The sequence below is a fragment of the Heloderma suspectum genome, chromosome 4 (genome assembly GCF_057233095.1).
Source record: "Heloderma suspectum isolate Gila_16-S chromosome 4, 16-S_ref, whole genome shotgun sequence".
In the NCBI taxonomy this organism is placed as follows: Eukaryota; Metazoa; Chordata; class Lepidosauria; order Squamata; family Helodermatidae; genus Heloderma; species Heloderma suspectum.
In genome coordinates this window covers 146,892,690-146,908,066 of record NC_139461.1, presented here as the reverse complement: position 1 = coordinate 146,908,066, position 15,377 = coordinate 146,892,690, and the positions used below count along the sequence as shown (strand labels likewise).

Sequence of the window (15,377 nt, the reverse complement as noted above, 5' to 3'; positions counted from 1 at the left end):
GGAGAGGGCGCGGCCGTGAAGGCGGAGCCGGGCGGCGGCATGGCCGGCGCGCTACGAGGCCAGGTGCGGGCGGAGCGGGGCCCGGCTTTTCCCGCGCGGGGGCGGGCGTTTCTTTGCAGCTGGGGGCGGGGCGCGTCTCGGCGCGGTCTGGCTGAAAACGCCGTCTCGGTTGCTAATGCGCCGAGTGGCGCAGGAAGGGCGCTGCCGCCCCTCGGCGCTCCCCGCCGGCCGTGCAATGTGCGCCCGGCGCTGCTGCCGAAGCGCGCGTCGCGCGGAGCGCTTTAAACTGCGCTGGAGTCGCTCGGCGGTGCTCCACCAGGAGCAGCTGCTGGCGAGCCGGTCCTGGCCCTCGGCGCTTGTCCTCTAGAATATCCCGCCCCTGGGGGATGAGCGCGTGCTTAAGGCAGGGCCCGCTGCTTCCGAGAGCCACCCGGTGATGGAAGTAGCCTGGCCTAGCCCCTTACTCGCCTGCGGTGCCGAGACGCTGCTGAGCTGCGAGCGAAGCGGGAGAGTCCGAGGTGGCTCTGGGCAGACCATTTCCTCAGCTTCCGCCCTCGCATAGGACTGCAAAAAAGGGCCGCACGCTTGCCGATGCTTCTGAAATCCAGGCCGCTAATCACAGTTGAAATTCATTTATGTATTTGTTACATCTCTAGGCTGTAATAAATAGCCAAAGCTCTCTGGACGGTTCACAACAGTTAAAACCATAAAATAGAACGTGAGAAACGTAATGTAAAACTCTTAAAAGTGTAAAACCACAGTATAAAATGTAAAGTAAAAGCCAGTAGCAGTGTAAAGATCTAAAAATACAACAACAGATTGAAATGATCTATTGGAGCTACTCACTAGAGGCCATTGCCCCTTGGTGAGGCAGCTGCATGGAGCTGAGCCGCCAGTCTTGTTCCAGGCGCTGGTAAGGGGTGGGCCCAGCTTGACCCATGTTGTGCTCGTGTGCAGGTGTCTTCTCAGATATGGAGCGAGGAAGTAAACCAGGTGAATAAAGCTGCTCTTCTGGCTTGGGTAAAAGAGACGGGAATCCAGTTAGTGCAGATCAACGGCCAGAGAAAATATGGTGGTCCTCCAGCAGGTATGTAGGAAACAACCTGTGCTCTAGTTTGGTATTACAAACATTGATTTGTCATTTGCCGGCAACAGGCTAATAGGTTGCATCCTTTCCTGTGAGGCGACTTTCCCTTGTCGTATTCGCTAGTGGCATCTGCTTGCTGTGAATTCTTTCCTTGCAGTTGTCCTCAAGGTAGGGGAGGGGTGTCTAGATTTCCCTAGTAATATCCAAATTCGTGGAAGTGCTATAGGGACTTGTCTTCAAGTCCAGTTCTTGTCCTATGCTATAGATTTTGTGGGGGGCAGGGGGGTTGAGGCTGGCGTAAGGAGACCATTTCGGGCGGGTACCCTGTGTTTTAATGTGCTGGCAACAGCCTGTCGGTGACATGATGTCTTCCTTGTTCTTCCCACAGGCTGGGCTGGCAGTGCCCCACAATCTGGTTCGGAGGTTTTCATAGGGAAAATCCCACAGGATATCTATGAGGATAAACTAATTCCTCTCTTCCAGAGTGTGGGAAGGCTCTATGAATTTCGACTCATGATGACGTTTAGTGGGCTTAACCGGGGCTTTGCCTATGCTAAATACATGAACCGGCGCAGTGCCCAGGAGGCCATTGCTGCACTGAACAACTTCGAAGTCCAGGCTGGCTACCGCATTTTGGTCTGTAGAAGCACTGACAAGTGTGAGCTCTGCATTGATGGTCTGGCTCCCTCGGTGAAAGAGTGCCAGCTTCTGCCAATGCTGCAGGAACTTACCGCAGGGGTCCTGAGCATCTCCTTGCATCCCAGCCCTTTCAGGAAGCAGAGGCAGCTTGCAGAGGTGAAATATGTCTCTCATCAGGCTGCTGCAATAGCCAAGAAAGCACTCGTAGAAGGTTCGTCTCCTCTTAGGCCACAGATGATAGAAGAGGTTGGAGGATTATGTGCAGCTGACCTTTTATTGTTTTCACTGTTCATTGTGCTAGGGGGCTCGCCTCTGCACTTACGTCCTAAGAGTGTGCCATTTAGTTATCAGTTGATCTAAAATTCAGTGGCATTATTAACCACTATGGAAGCTTACTCTTGCACTCTGCATCAGTTGCACTCAGTGATCTGGGGCAGAAAATTTTCCATTTTGTAAGTTCATTGGTAAAAATGAATGGATGCCAACTGTAGTGGTGTAGCCAATGTGGGGTAGTGGCTAGAGCATTGGACTGGGAGCTGGGAGATCCAGGTTCTAGTCCTCTCTCAGCCATGGAAGCTCACTAGGTGACTTTGGGCCAGTCACAGACTCTAAGCCCAACCCACCTCACAGGGTTGTTGTGAGGATAAAATGGAGAAGGAGGATTATGTATGTTGCCCTGAGTTCCCTAAGGAGGAAAAAAGGCGGGATATAAATGCAATAAATAATAACTGCAAATACTAGGCAGGGTTGGCAGTTTCAAAATTGTAATTAATATTTTTCAGGTAATTATCCCTAGCAAGTATGTGAGAGAATATGTATATGTCATTGAAGTACATGTATGTCTCATAGTGAAATGGAACTAATAAGTAGTGACAGAGAAACTGAAAGATTTCTAACAACCTTAGTGGAAGAGAGTTGAACTCTCTTGAAATAGGTGAGTGGTTGTCAGCATATCATGCTCATTTCTTTGGGTTGCTAAAATTAATTAGTATTTCAACAGTTTTTGGTACCTTTGGTTTTTCTTCTTAACACTTTATATAACATTTCAATCACATTAAGTGTGCTTTCGCATAGTTAAAGCAATGGTATTCCCCATAGTAACCTATGGCTGCGAGAGCTGGACCATAAGGAAGGCTGAGCGAAGGAAGATAGATGCTTTTGAACTGTGGTGCTGGAGGAACATTCTGAGAGTGCCTTGGACTGCAAGAAGATCAAACCAGTCCATACTCCAGGAAATAAAGCCAGACTTCTCACTTGAGGGAATGATCTTAAAGGCACAACTGAAGTACTTTGGCCACATCATGAGAAGACAGGATAGCCTGGAGAAGATGCTGATGCTAGGGAAAGTGGAAGGCAAAAGGAAGAGGGGCCGACCAAGGGCAAGATGGATGGATGATATTCTGGAGGTGACGGACTGAACCTTGGGGGAGCTGGGGGTGGCGACAGCCGCCAGGAAGCTCTGGCGTGGGCTGGTCCATGAAGTCAGGAAGAGTCGGAAGCGGCTGACCGAATAAACAACAACAACAAAGTGTGCTTTAATTTCACCCCTCAAATATTTCAGGTCAAATACTTGTGGATCAGGACAAAAAATTTACATGGGTTACTGTTTTAGCTTTGTAAATACAAGTAAAATGAATATATTAATTTAGATCTCTCTCTAGGGCAGGGGCGGGCAATTTGTGGCCCTCCTGACACTGCTGGACTGTGACCCTCACCATCTGCTCTGGTGGCTTGGGCTGATGCAAGTTGTAGGCCACAACTTTTGGAGGGCTGCAAGTTTGCCCTAATTTGCTTTGGAAAATTGTCCAGTACAAAGTTAATTTTCCTCTGCAAATGACCCTATGCAAATCAACCTAGTTTGCATTGGAAAATTTTCTGGAAAACCCACATCACTGGTTACGCTAGGTGAGGAGCTTGGAACCATCACTGTTGTACATGTAAACTTAAATGATGCCAATCTGTAGCCATAACAATTTTACTTTTTAAATTGGTATTTTATTTTCCTTTGCTTTGGCACATGTAACTGTATTCTGCAATTGAGATGTTGGCAGGTAAATACCTGAAGTCAAATGGAAGTTGTTTCCTCTCTCTTTCAGGTAGCTTGTGTGTTTGTGGAGACCAAATTGAAGTGGATTGGTTGAAACCCAATATAAAACAGGAACTCCACAGTGCCTCAGCACAAACAGTCCCGGAAATCCTGCCGTCCAGTTGCACTAACAGCAGTACCCCTGGCCGAGTGCCTTTTGGGCCGCTGGACTGCCACGTGCTACCACCAGCAAGCAGCATGTTGGACTACCTGAACTTTCAGTGTGAGGAGAGGCACCTGGGCCCCCCTGTATTCCTCACAAAGTGTGTTCAAAGGAACCCTGAAGGCTGGTTGCGGTTCTGGTATCAGGTGGTGATACCCAAATATCCCTCTCCCTTCAGTGGGTTCATCTGGATCAAGCCAGATCACTCTGGCTTGGAGGATCATGAAAAGGCCAAGAACGCAGTGGCATTGCAGCTACTCACAGTTCTGGGTAAGTGTCCTTGCACAACTTCATACTGAAAGCAATTATTCTGTGTAGTCCAAAGGCAGCCCAGTGTTTCAGATTGCAGAGGTGGAGCAAAGAACCACTAAGAATGACTTTACTTCAATCGGATGCTGACCAAAGCATTGCAATTCTCATGACAAAATAGCCCAGGAAGCTGGAAAATCTCCAAACTGGCAGCTCTTTAGAAGATACCTTGCTTCTGTTAACGGTTTGTTGGATCTTCAAAGTTAAACATTTTCTGAAATAATAGCTGTATCATGTAGACTTGTAGAACATGGAATGGGTAAGTTAAGGGTGGAGATGAAACACCATGGGCCGTTTGCACGAACAAAACAAGGCTTGTTGCAAGCCACAGCTCTTGTTGGGTGCAGTTTGCATAATCTCTGCCCAGCCACTGTGCATCATGTCATCCAAACCCTGGGCAGCATGGCTTGTTGTAGGGTTCTTTGAGAGTTGTTTAACCCTCCAAGCCATGCCGCCTGGGTTCAGACAACACGATAAGCTGTGCCCCAAATGTGGGCTGTTCGATCGTGCAAACCAGCCCAAAGTGTCAGTAATAATGTAGCTGATGGTGCCTGTTGGTTCTCCACAGTGGGTAGCTGTTTGCTATTATTTTTATTGCATCCCTCCTGCTGCACTGCACCCTCCCCCCTCCGTGTTAGTTCTCTCAAGCTTATGAGGCAGATGACACTGAGAATTTCAAGTGATTGTGTGCTTCCAGATAAGCACGTTGCCATAATTATGGCTGAATTTTAAGGAATGGGGCACATAAACACTGTGCTGAAGATTTCTCCTCCTTACAAGGTCTGGGGGGGTGGAAAGAAAAATGTCCGTGCACGTTCTATCAGGTAGTACATATTTCTAACCTTTTATACTGATGTTGTGATGCAACAGACAGAGGTATAAGACACATCCTTCACACAGTTTGCTATTGTATAAATGTAGAAGAGCCATGCAGGAATAGTTCAGATTTGCCCCAAGCCTGATATGGTGGGTTTCCAGGGCTCTCCCCACTCTCTGCTACTGAAACCTAAAAGTCCAGTGATAACAGAAAATCATTTTGAAGGATAGCATAGTGGGAGCGTAAGCTATCAAAAGTGGATCGCTAGCACCTTCTGTTGCTTTATCTAAAGATAAAGGGTAAATTATTCATGTGATGTCTTTGGGTTTCATGGACACAAGAACTATGGTATATTCTGCCAAGTTGGGACTAGTGACCTTTGGATACCGAATACGCTTGGCTAATGGTCTCTGCCTTAATCTGGGCAGCTCCGACAGCTCCAGATGCTGCTGTTGCACCCCAAGTCAATAAACACACCCTGTCCTTCCCCCATTTTGCAAACTCGGAGAGAGGCAGCAATTGCCATGGTGGCTTTTGTAACCTTGTCTAAAAGTTTGCTTGCTGCCACGTTGGAACGGAGCGGAGCTGCTGATGACTCCCAAGTGCAAATACTTGAATTGCTGCTAAGTTCTCTTGTTCATGTTTGCACGTATAACAATGTAAGATACAATGTACCACTTGTACCTCAAAACAAAAGACCATCCTTCCTCTGAGAAAAGTGTTCGTTTGTTTTTTAAAAAACCCACCCTGAAAGCAGAGGCAGAATGCTTGGGCATGGTGAAGAAATCTGAAGCCTGAACTCACCATTTCCTTTTTCCAACAGGATGCCCAGTGGTGTAAGAGGCATGTTGCAGAAGAACCACCCCCAGGTCTGGGAGAGGCCTGTGTGTCCTGCTCTTGCTCTTCTAAGCTGGCTTCACTGGGCAAATCCATGTGGGGGGTGGGTGCCTGGCCTCTTCTGTCTTGTTGGGAAGCTTTGCTTTATTTTTTTTGAGGTTCTCTTCTGTTTTGGTTATATTTTAATATTGGGTATGTCGATTAGAATTTCAGTACCAAATTATTTGTTGAGTTCATTCTTTGAGCAGCCTCTGCAGTTTTGGGAAAGGAAAAATGCATGCTGATTTGTCAGAAAATATAAGTGGGGTCTGTCTAAGTTTCAATACTGGATTCCATTTCTAAAGCATCTTTCAATTTCAAGAGTAACAGCTGCTTTGTTTCCTTTCCTTGCCTTTATGTTAAAATATTCTCCTTTGTATTTATTAACAGTGTCTGAGTGTGTTTCAATTTGTTTGTGATAGTTTGAATTTGCCTTGTAGCCAGAACCTTTGGGATAGGAGGGGGCATCAGACAAAATTCCTAGAGAGGAATGTAAGACGTTCTTGATGGGTCCCTCTACAAGCAAGCCTGCTTCTCCACAGGAGGAAGAGCATCTGTACTGATGATGCCTTCCTGTGTTAGAAGTTTCTTCAGGTTGGTTTGAACTGTACAGGGTCAATTGCTCCTGAATACTTTCCGATGCCTCTTAAGCATAACACAGCTCCTTTGTCAACCAGGTGGCTTTTTAACACAGGAAACCTATTCCCAATGAATGATGATAGGGAAAGGACATGCTGGATTCCTCGAAACCTTTCACATTTTAAAGTGCATCAAAAATAGTGAATGAATATGCAACACTGGAAACATAGGCACTTTAATATTAAAGTAGTTTTGAAAGAACTAAGTGTGCCGTGTCCATTTCTACAGAATCTGATTTGCCATCTTTAGACTGCCTCATCATTAGTCACCTGTAGTACAGGCCTCATTGTGGAACTTTCTGTGCTTGGAGATGGTATTGCAGATGCTGCTTGCCTCTGTGCAGTTGCTGTCCTGTATGCATCCTACATTGGGCTGGCCACCATTGGTCATTAGAATGAATCATGGAACATGTGGCTTTTTGTATGAATGGTAATGCATCAGGGTACTAATCTGAAGCTACAGCAAGATGAGGCTTTAGAAGTTTAACTGAATATTGTCTCAGTTTCCAGAAGGTAATCATGTTAGTCTGCTGCAGCAAAAACAACAAAAGAGTCTTGTAGCACCTTAAAGACTAACATTTATTCTGGAATAAGCTTTCATGGACTATAGCCCACTTCCTCAGATGGATTTGTTAGTCTTTAAGGTGCTACAAGACGCTTTGTTTTTAATGTTGCCTACGTTTGATCATATGTCACGTTAACATATCTACTGTATCTGTAGCTCAAGATGCTACCTTGAAGTAAGATCAGAGGTGGTAACTTGAATGTTCCCAACCCTGTCACTAGTATTGCTTAGTTTATATCCTGTGCCATCTGACAGCAAGGAAAGTGGTGAAACTGAAGTTACACGCTGGAGATGTCAACCTATTGTCCTGTTGCTATAATTGTTAACAGATTATAGAACAGTTCTGCAAAGAAATGTTCTCTTTTTTTGCTGCTTCAGGTAAGGCAGCAACATTCAGCACTACGCAATCTATAATCAAGAGTTACTAACACTAACCTGTCTAGCTCTAGACTCTAGGAGGAAGAGTCACTGTATGCTGTAAGGCTTAAATGTATGCTTAGAGACCTTGTGAGCATAATTATTTGTGATTCCCAAGGAAAGTAACCTAGAAAAAGAAAATTACAACTTCAGCGTTAGATTTTGTCTGGAACTTTCTCCTTTCCAATGGCCTAATATGACTGGTAAAATTCATTAGATGACTACTATTTTTCTGTGGAAAATAGTCTACTTTACATCTCTCACTGAATGAGCAAAGTGAAGAATTGGATGGTAGGAAGCAATATTAACTGAGATACCCTGTGCATGCAAGGAGGATGCCTGTCCCATTACTCTGAAACCTGATCAAGAGTGGATTTTTTTTTTTTTGAGTGGAACATTAAAGTATGCTCCAATTCTAACCCAGAAAAAACAAACCCTGAGGTATCAAAAGCCTGGGAAATGCAGAGCTTAGGAAGAGAGACTAATTTGCTATGAAGGTGGAAAGCAGACTCATTTAGGTATCTGAAATGTATTTTAAAAACCACCTGAAAGTAACTGCTACAAAACAGTTTCTCTGAGCAGACGTACATTCTTCAGTAGTTGAGCAGATAGCATTCTTACTCAAGATTTCCCACTGAGTGGTTTTTTATTCTGGAGTGAGTGCAGGATGGTTAATGGATATCAGGGTTGGAATAAAATAGCTGCATGTTCCTATACTAAGATGGAAGAACTGGTACCTGTAACAATATGTTGCAGGGCCTTCCCATCCTCTGAGAAGAGTGCCCTGTTCAGGGCTCCAGACAGGCTGGAACAGGAGCCTTGTAGTGCTGTTGAGGCTGCTTGCAGGGCTGAGGAAGGGATAAAGACATCTTGTCTCTCTCCCACAGCTTTCCTCTGCTACACTAGATGGCATTAGAGGACTACCAACCCCAAACCTCAGTATTTTATCAGGGTGGGGGGTGTTACATGGGCCATGGTATTCTAGATATGGAAAAGGCCTATCCCAGCACTTCATTCCCCCTCTTCAGGATGTTTTAAGCTGTCACAGACATGAGCAGGTTCTTCCCTCTGTTCTTTGGGAGTGGGGACATCAACAGCCTAACATTCCATCTCTCAATCACAGATTTGATAGACTTGCATAGTCTGCCTGATGTCTGGTTTTGTGTCTGTCTCAACCGCCATCGACATTTGCACACTCATGGGTTCCTGTCGGGGGGGGGGGGTAAATTTTCTACTAATTTACAGTCTTGTGTACTGGGGATGACCTTGTTTTTCTTTCAAACGGATAGTGATTCAACTTCCGGAGTTTGCTATTTGAGGGAATGATGGGTGTGTAGTAGACTTCAGTGAGTGTGATTCCTGTAGTGGTAGACTACAGATTCCAGAACACTGCCTGATCAAATTGTGTTGGATTAGTTTCAGCTGTTGAGGCCTGAGGATGTGCACAAGGTATTTGGCTGACCACTTGTCCCCCCCCCCCCATAATGGCTTATTTATTTATTTATTGCATTTATATCCCGCCTTTTTTCCTCTTGCAAGGAACCCAAGTCGGCTTACGTTATCCTCCTCCTCTCCATTTTATCCTCACAACAACCACCCTGTGAGGTAGGTTGGGCTGAGAGTCCGTGACTGGCCCAAAGTCACCCAGTGAGCTTCCATGGCTGAGTGGGGACTAGAACCCGGATCTCCCAGCTCCCAGTCCAACACTCTCACCACTACACCACACTGGCTCCACTGTATACACCATTATTACAACTAATAGGGAGGGAATGTCTGGCTGGGTTCAGATAGTTGTAAATTTCTTTTTTGGGTGGGTGGGTGGGTGGGGGGGGGAATAGCAGCCTCTTTAAAAGGTAACGATCAGGCTGCTGCTGAAGAAACCTAACCTGGACCCAAAAGATGAAAATAGCGACAGGCCAGTTGTTAACTTCCCCTTCCTGTGTAAGATGCTCCAGCAAGTGGTCACTGAAGAACTCCAGGCATTCTTGGAGGAAACTGATTTTATAGATGCATTTCAATCTGGCTTTGGAAGAGAAACTCCTGGTCGCCCTGTGGGATGATTTGTACTGGAAAAGAGAGAAAGTGCAGGCCCTCTTGGACCTCTCAGCAGCTTTTAATACCACTGACTGGTATGGATGGCCAATTTCAAAGATTGTGGGGGGGGGTATTGCCCTGCCCCATGGCAGTAGGGCTCCAGGGTTCCTTGGGGTTTTATTTTATCCCCCATGCTTTTCAACATCTACATGGAACTGCTGGGAGAGGTTATCTGGGAATGGGGCTGAGTTTAACCAGTGTGCAGATGATGTCTAGCTCAACCTCTCTATTTAATAGAGGCAGGGCAGTTGTTCTTAGGCGGGGTAGGGGGCTGGATGAGAGCCAATAAACCCAATCCAGACAAGACAAAGATACTGTTTGTTTGCTGGGCTTAGTGATGTTCACCCTGTGCTGGAGGGCGGTGCACTCCCCCCCCCCCCCCCAAAGTATCAGGTCCGGGGCTTGGAAGTGCTCCTGGATCCGTCATTGCCACTAGAGGCACAGAGGCCCTCGTGGCTCAGCACCGTCTTATCTGCTCAGGCTGGTAGGCCATGGCCCTCCCTGGATAGATAGCCTTACAACAGTTACTCATGCTATGGTAACTTCCTGTTTGGATCATTGCAATGGATTGTATGTGGGAATGCCCTTGAAGGTGGTCCAGGAATTTCAGTTAGTTCAAAACAGGGTGACTGGACCATTAGCTGGCCCTGGCTGAGATAACAGAATGCTGGCACGTTGCCATCTACACAGGCTGCCAGGTAGTTTTGAGGCCCTGTTCAAAGTGCTGGCTTAAACCTTTAAAGTCCTAAACCGGGGGTTCCCATCCAGGCCATGGAGATCCCCTCCCCAGGCCCTGCCCCCTTACATGGGAGAGGAACTGAGGGTTCCCCTTTGTGTGCTAAAGGGTGCCAGCCAAGTCCCTTAGCTTCCCATGCCTGTCCTCCCCAGTGGTGGAAGACATGGGGCGGAGGAATCTGCTCTAGCCGAGGCACTGGAACAGTCCTACCTTGAGTGCCTCTGCCAGGGTGGCACTGGTATGCACGGGCCTCCTCTGGCCAGAGAAAAGCATGTGTGCGCTGAAGGTGGACACGGGGGAACTGCTGCACCACTGTGAAGGGGCAAAGGGAGCTTAGTGAACTTGGTTTCACAGCGACCGGGATGGCTTCCTTGGCCAGAGATAGCCTGTGTGCAGCAAAGTTGGGTCCCCAGCCAACACACCAGCTCCTGGAGCACCAGGACCTTGGTGGACAGGGTCATGCCTCCCTGAAATAATGCAGCCTATGGAAGGTTGGGTGGGTGGGGGTCACATAGCCCCCCAGAAAATTAAAGTTGGACATAGCTGAAGGAGAGTCTCCTCCCATATCTACCTACCGTTAGCACATGTCATCTCCAGTCACATGTGTAAAAGTATGCATATTCCAAGAGACATGCATCTCGGGGACCTTTTAACTTTGGCCATAAGGGGTCTAAGCAGATTTATCCTGATGAGCCCCACACACAGGTTTATTCCAAAAGGGGGTTATTTTATTTAACACACACTGAAAATGTACATGATAATTACTTTGGGAATTAGCTCATCAGTAATGGGCACCTATATGAACTCTGTCAAGGGCTCCTTGGAGGGCTCTCTCAGTCTAATCCAGTAGCTAAGTCCAGACACAGACAAAGGGATTCCTTTCAAAGCTTTATTCTTTTATAACTTACAACTATACCGTTTGCAACTAGATCTGAGCAGCACAGTACCTATGCCCTAAGTTGGAACAGTTGGTCCCCGTTTGAAAGGGAATTACTGGCAGACCCCTGAACTTAAGGACTAGGGAGAGTCCCTCCTCTTTTCCCTTGGATTCTCTGGGCACAACCGTTGTTTGCGCACCAACCGGGCACTACGCATCCTTTCCACGCCCTCTATTTGGCGCTGCTCTCTGCGTCTGCGTCGCGCATCCACCAAGTCTGCTATCTGTGCTCGGTCACTCCCAGGACTGCTAACTAAACTAGGAATGCGGGTGGGAGGAATCTCCGTCAGCTGTTGGTCCTGGGAAAGAGGAGCGCGCTCCTCTCCCAGGAGCGACTGCTCTTCCTCAGAATCAGAACTACTCTGGGATTCTATGGGCTCAGTGTCCACCCTGACAAACTCCAAGATAGAATAAATCAGTTCATATATGGCAAACAATCCTATGCACATTAAGCATGTAAGGCAGAAAACAAAATGAAGATTGTAGACAGCCAAGCACAGAGAGTAGAGATAGGAATGGTTGGCTAAATGGAACCTTGTGAATAGCTGGTGAGGGTGCAATCCTAAGCATGTTGAGACAGAAAAAGTCCTACAATGTCTAGCATTCCCCAATCAGCCATACTGGCTGGAGAACGCTGGGAGTTGTAGGACGTTTTCTGTCTCAACATGCATAGGATTGTGCTCTGAATAAACTAAATTGAAATTAGCTCAGTGTTTTTTAAATTAGCCGTTAAATGACCCAATCCATTGAAATCAATGGCTCTGTGGAGGTGGAATAACAGGAAACTGTTAGGTAATTTGATGCTGAGTGTGTCACTATGACAGGTAGGTCACTGATGAAGAGGCAGAGGGAAGCGAAAACTGTATGCTGCTGGAATCCTGTGCAAAAAGGGCCAAATATTTCATTTACGCACATGTACCCAGTTAATCCCCTTCATGGATCACTGCCTTGTTGTGGCGAAGGGGCTTGCGTAACTCAGTGAAGCCATAAGCTATGCCGTGCAGGGCCACCCAAGACGGACAGGTCATGGCAGAGAGTTCTGACAAAATGTGGTCCACTGGAGAAGGAAATGGCAACCCACTCCAGTATTCTTGCCAAGAAAACCCCATGGAACGTATCACAAGGCTAAAAGAGATGACGCCGGAAGATGAGCCCCTCAGGTCGGAAGGTGTCCAATATGCTACTGGGGAAGAGCAGAGGGAATTTCCAAGTAGCGCCAGAAAGAGTGAAGCGGCTGGGCCAAACCCGAAAGGACACTCAGCTGTGGATGTGTCTGGTGGTGAAAAGAAAATCCGATGCTGTAAAGAACAATATTGTTTAGGAACCTGGAATGTCAGATCAATGAATCAAGGTAAGCTGGAGGTGGTCAAACAGGAGATGGCAAGATTGAACATCGACATCTTGGGAATCAGCGAACTAAAATGGACAGGCATGGGCGAATTTAATTCAGGTGACCATCATATCTACTATTGTGGGCAAGAATCCCTTAGAAGAAATGGAGTAGCACACATAGTCAACAAAAGGGTGGGAAAAGCAGTACTGGGGTACAATCTTAAAAATGATAGAATGATCTCAGTACGAATCCAAGGCAAACCATTCAACATCACAGTAATTCAAGTCTATGCCCCAACCACTGAGGCCAAAGAAGCTGAGGTTGATCGGTTCTATGAAGACCTTCTAGAACTAACACCAAAAAAAGGTGTCCTCTTCATCATAGGGGATTGGAATGCTAAAGTAGGAAGTCAAGAAATCACCGGGATAACAGGCAGGCATGGCCTTGGTGTACAAAATGAAGCAGGACAAAAGCTAATAGAGTTTTGCCAAGAGAACATGCTGATCATAGCAAACACTCTTTTCCAACAGCACAAGAGGCAACTCTACACATGGACGTCACCAGATGGTTAATATCGAAATCAGATTGATTATATCCTTTGCAGCCAAAGATGGAGAAGCTCCATACATTCAGTAAAAACAAGACCTGGAGCTGACTGTGGCTCAGATCATGAGCTGCTTCTTGCAAAATTTCGGCTTAAATTGAAGAACGTCGGGAAAACCACTAAACCGTTCAGGTATGACCTAAATCATATCCCTGATGAATATACAGTGGAGGTGAGGAATAGATTTCAGGGATTAGACCTGATAGAGTGCCTGAGGAACTATGGACGGAGGTCCGTAACACTGTTCAGGAGGCAGCAACGAAATCCATCCCAAAGAAAAAGAAATGCAAGAAAGCAAAGTGGCTGTCTGATGAGGCTTTACAAGTAGCTGAGGAAAGAAGGGAAGCGAAAAGCAAGGGAGAAAGGGGAAGATATACCCAACTGAATGCAGAGTTCCAGAGAATAGCAAGGAGAGACAAGAAGGCCTTCTTAAATGAACAATGCAAAGAAATCGAGGAAAACAACAGAATGGGAAAGACTAGAGATCTCTTCAAGAAAATTGGAGATCTCAAGGGAACGTTTTGTGCAAAGACGGGCATGATAAAGGACAAAGAAGGCAGGGACCTAACAGAAGCAGATAAGATTAAGAAGAGGTGGCAAGAATACACAGAAGAACTATACAGGAAAGATCTGAATGTCCCTGATAGCCATGATAGTGCGGTCACTGAACTTGAGCCGGACATCCTAGAGAGTGAAGTCAAGTGGGCCTTAGGAAGCATTAGTAACAACAAAGCTAGTGGAGATGACAGTATTCCAGCCGAGCTATTTAAAATCCTAAAAGATGATGCTGTTAAAGTGCTGCATTCAATATGCCAACAAATCTGGAACACTCAACAGTGGCCACAAGACTGGAAAAGGTCAGTTTACATTCCAATTCCAAAGAAGGGCAACGCCAAAGAGTGTTCAAACTACCGCACAATTGCGCTCATTTCACATGCCAGCAAGGTGATGCTCTAAATCCTACAAGCTAGGCTTCAGCAGTATGCGAACCGAGAACTACCGGAAGTACAAGCTGGGTTTAGAAGAGGCAGAGGAACTAGAGATCAAATCGCCAACATTCGCTGCATCATGGAGAAAGCAAGAGAATTCCAGAAAAACGTCTATTTCTGCTTCATTGACTACGTTAAAGCCTTTGATTGTGTGGATCACAACAAACTGTGGCAAATTCTGAAAGTGATGGGAGTACCAGACCACCTTACCTGTCTCCTGAGAAACCTGTACGAGGGTCAAGAAGCAACAGTAAGAACCAGACATGGAACAACCGAGTGGTTCAAAATTGGGAAAGGAGTACGACAAGGCTGCATATTGTCACCCTGCTTATTTAACTTATATGCAGAGTACATCATGAGAAATGCCGGGTTGGATGAATCAGAGGTCGGAATTAAGATTGCTGGGAGAATTATCAACAACCTCCGATATGCAGACGATACCACCCTAATGGCAGAAAACGAAGAGGATCTCAAGAGCCTCTTGTTGAGGGTGAAAGAGGAGAGTGCAAAAGCTGGTTTGAAACTCAACATTAAAAAAACGAAGATCATGGCATCTGGCCCCATCACTTCCTGGCATATAGAAGGGGAAGAAATGGAAGCAGTGACAGATTTTACTTTCTTGGGCTCCAAGATCACCGCAGACGGTGACTGTAGCCATGAAATTAAAAGACGCTTGCTCCTTGGGAGGAAAGCTATGGCCAACCTAGACAGCATAGTAAGAAGCAGAGACATCACCTTGCCGACAAAGGTCCGTCTAATCAAAGCTATGGTTTTCCCAGTAGTAATGTATGGCTGTGAGAGCTGGACTATAAGGAAGGCTGAGCGCCGAATAATTGATGCTTTCGAACTGTGGTGCTGGAGAAGACTCTTACGAGTCCCCTGGACTGCAAGGAGGTCAAATCAGTCCATCCTAAAGGAAATCAACCCTGAGTGCTCCTTGGAAGGACAGATAATGAAGCTGAAGCTCCAATATTTTGGCCACCTAATGTGAAGAGAAAACTCTCTGGAAAAGACCCTGATGCTGGGAAAGACTGAAGGCCAAAGGAGAAGGGGACGGCAGAGGATGAGATGGCTAGATAGCATCACG

At 46.3% G+C, this 15,377-nt stretch overlaps 2 protein-coding genes across 2 annotated transcripts in view; one reads left to right on the top strand and one right to left on the bottom strand.

Moving 5' to 3' along the window:
* Positions 1-6,819, top strand: DND1 (DND microRNA-mediated repression inhibitor 1). Its single transcript, XM_084850913.1, has 5 exons — positions 1-63; positions 958-1,087; positions 1,476-1,937; positions 3,823-4,245; positions 5,925-6,819. Exons 1-5 carry the CDS (start codon positions 40-42, stop codon positions 5,939-5,941), a joined length of 1,056 nt encoding a protein of 351 aa, XP_084707039.1. The 5' UTR covers positions 1-39; the 3' UTR covers positions 5,942-6,819.
* WDR55 (WD repeat domain 55) overlaps positions 5,106-15,377 on the bottom strand; it is a 28,543-nt gene continuing 18,271 nt past the window's right edge. The window contains exon 9 of the transcript XR_014790332.1: positions 5,106-6,189. The gene's annotated coding sequence lies outside the window, so the exon portion shown is untranslated. The remainder of the gene's footprint in view (positions 6,190-15,377) is intronic.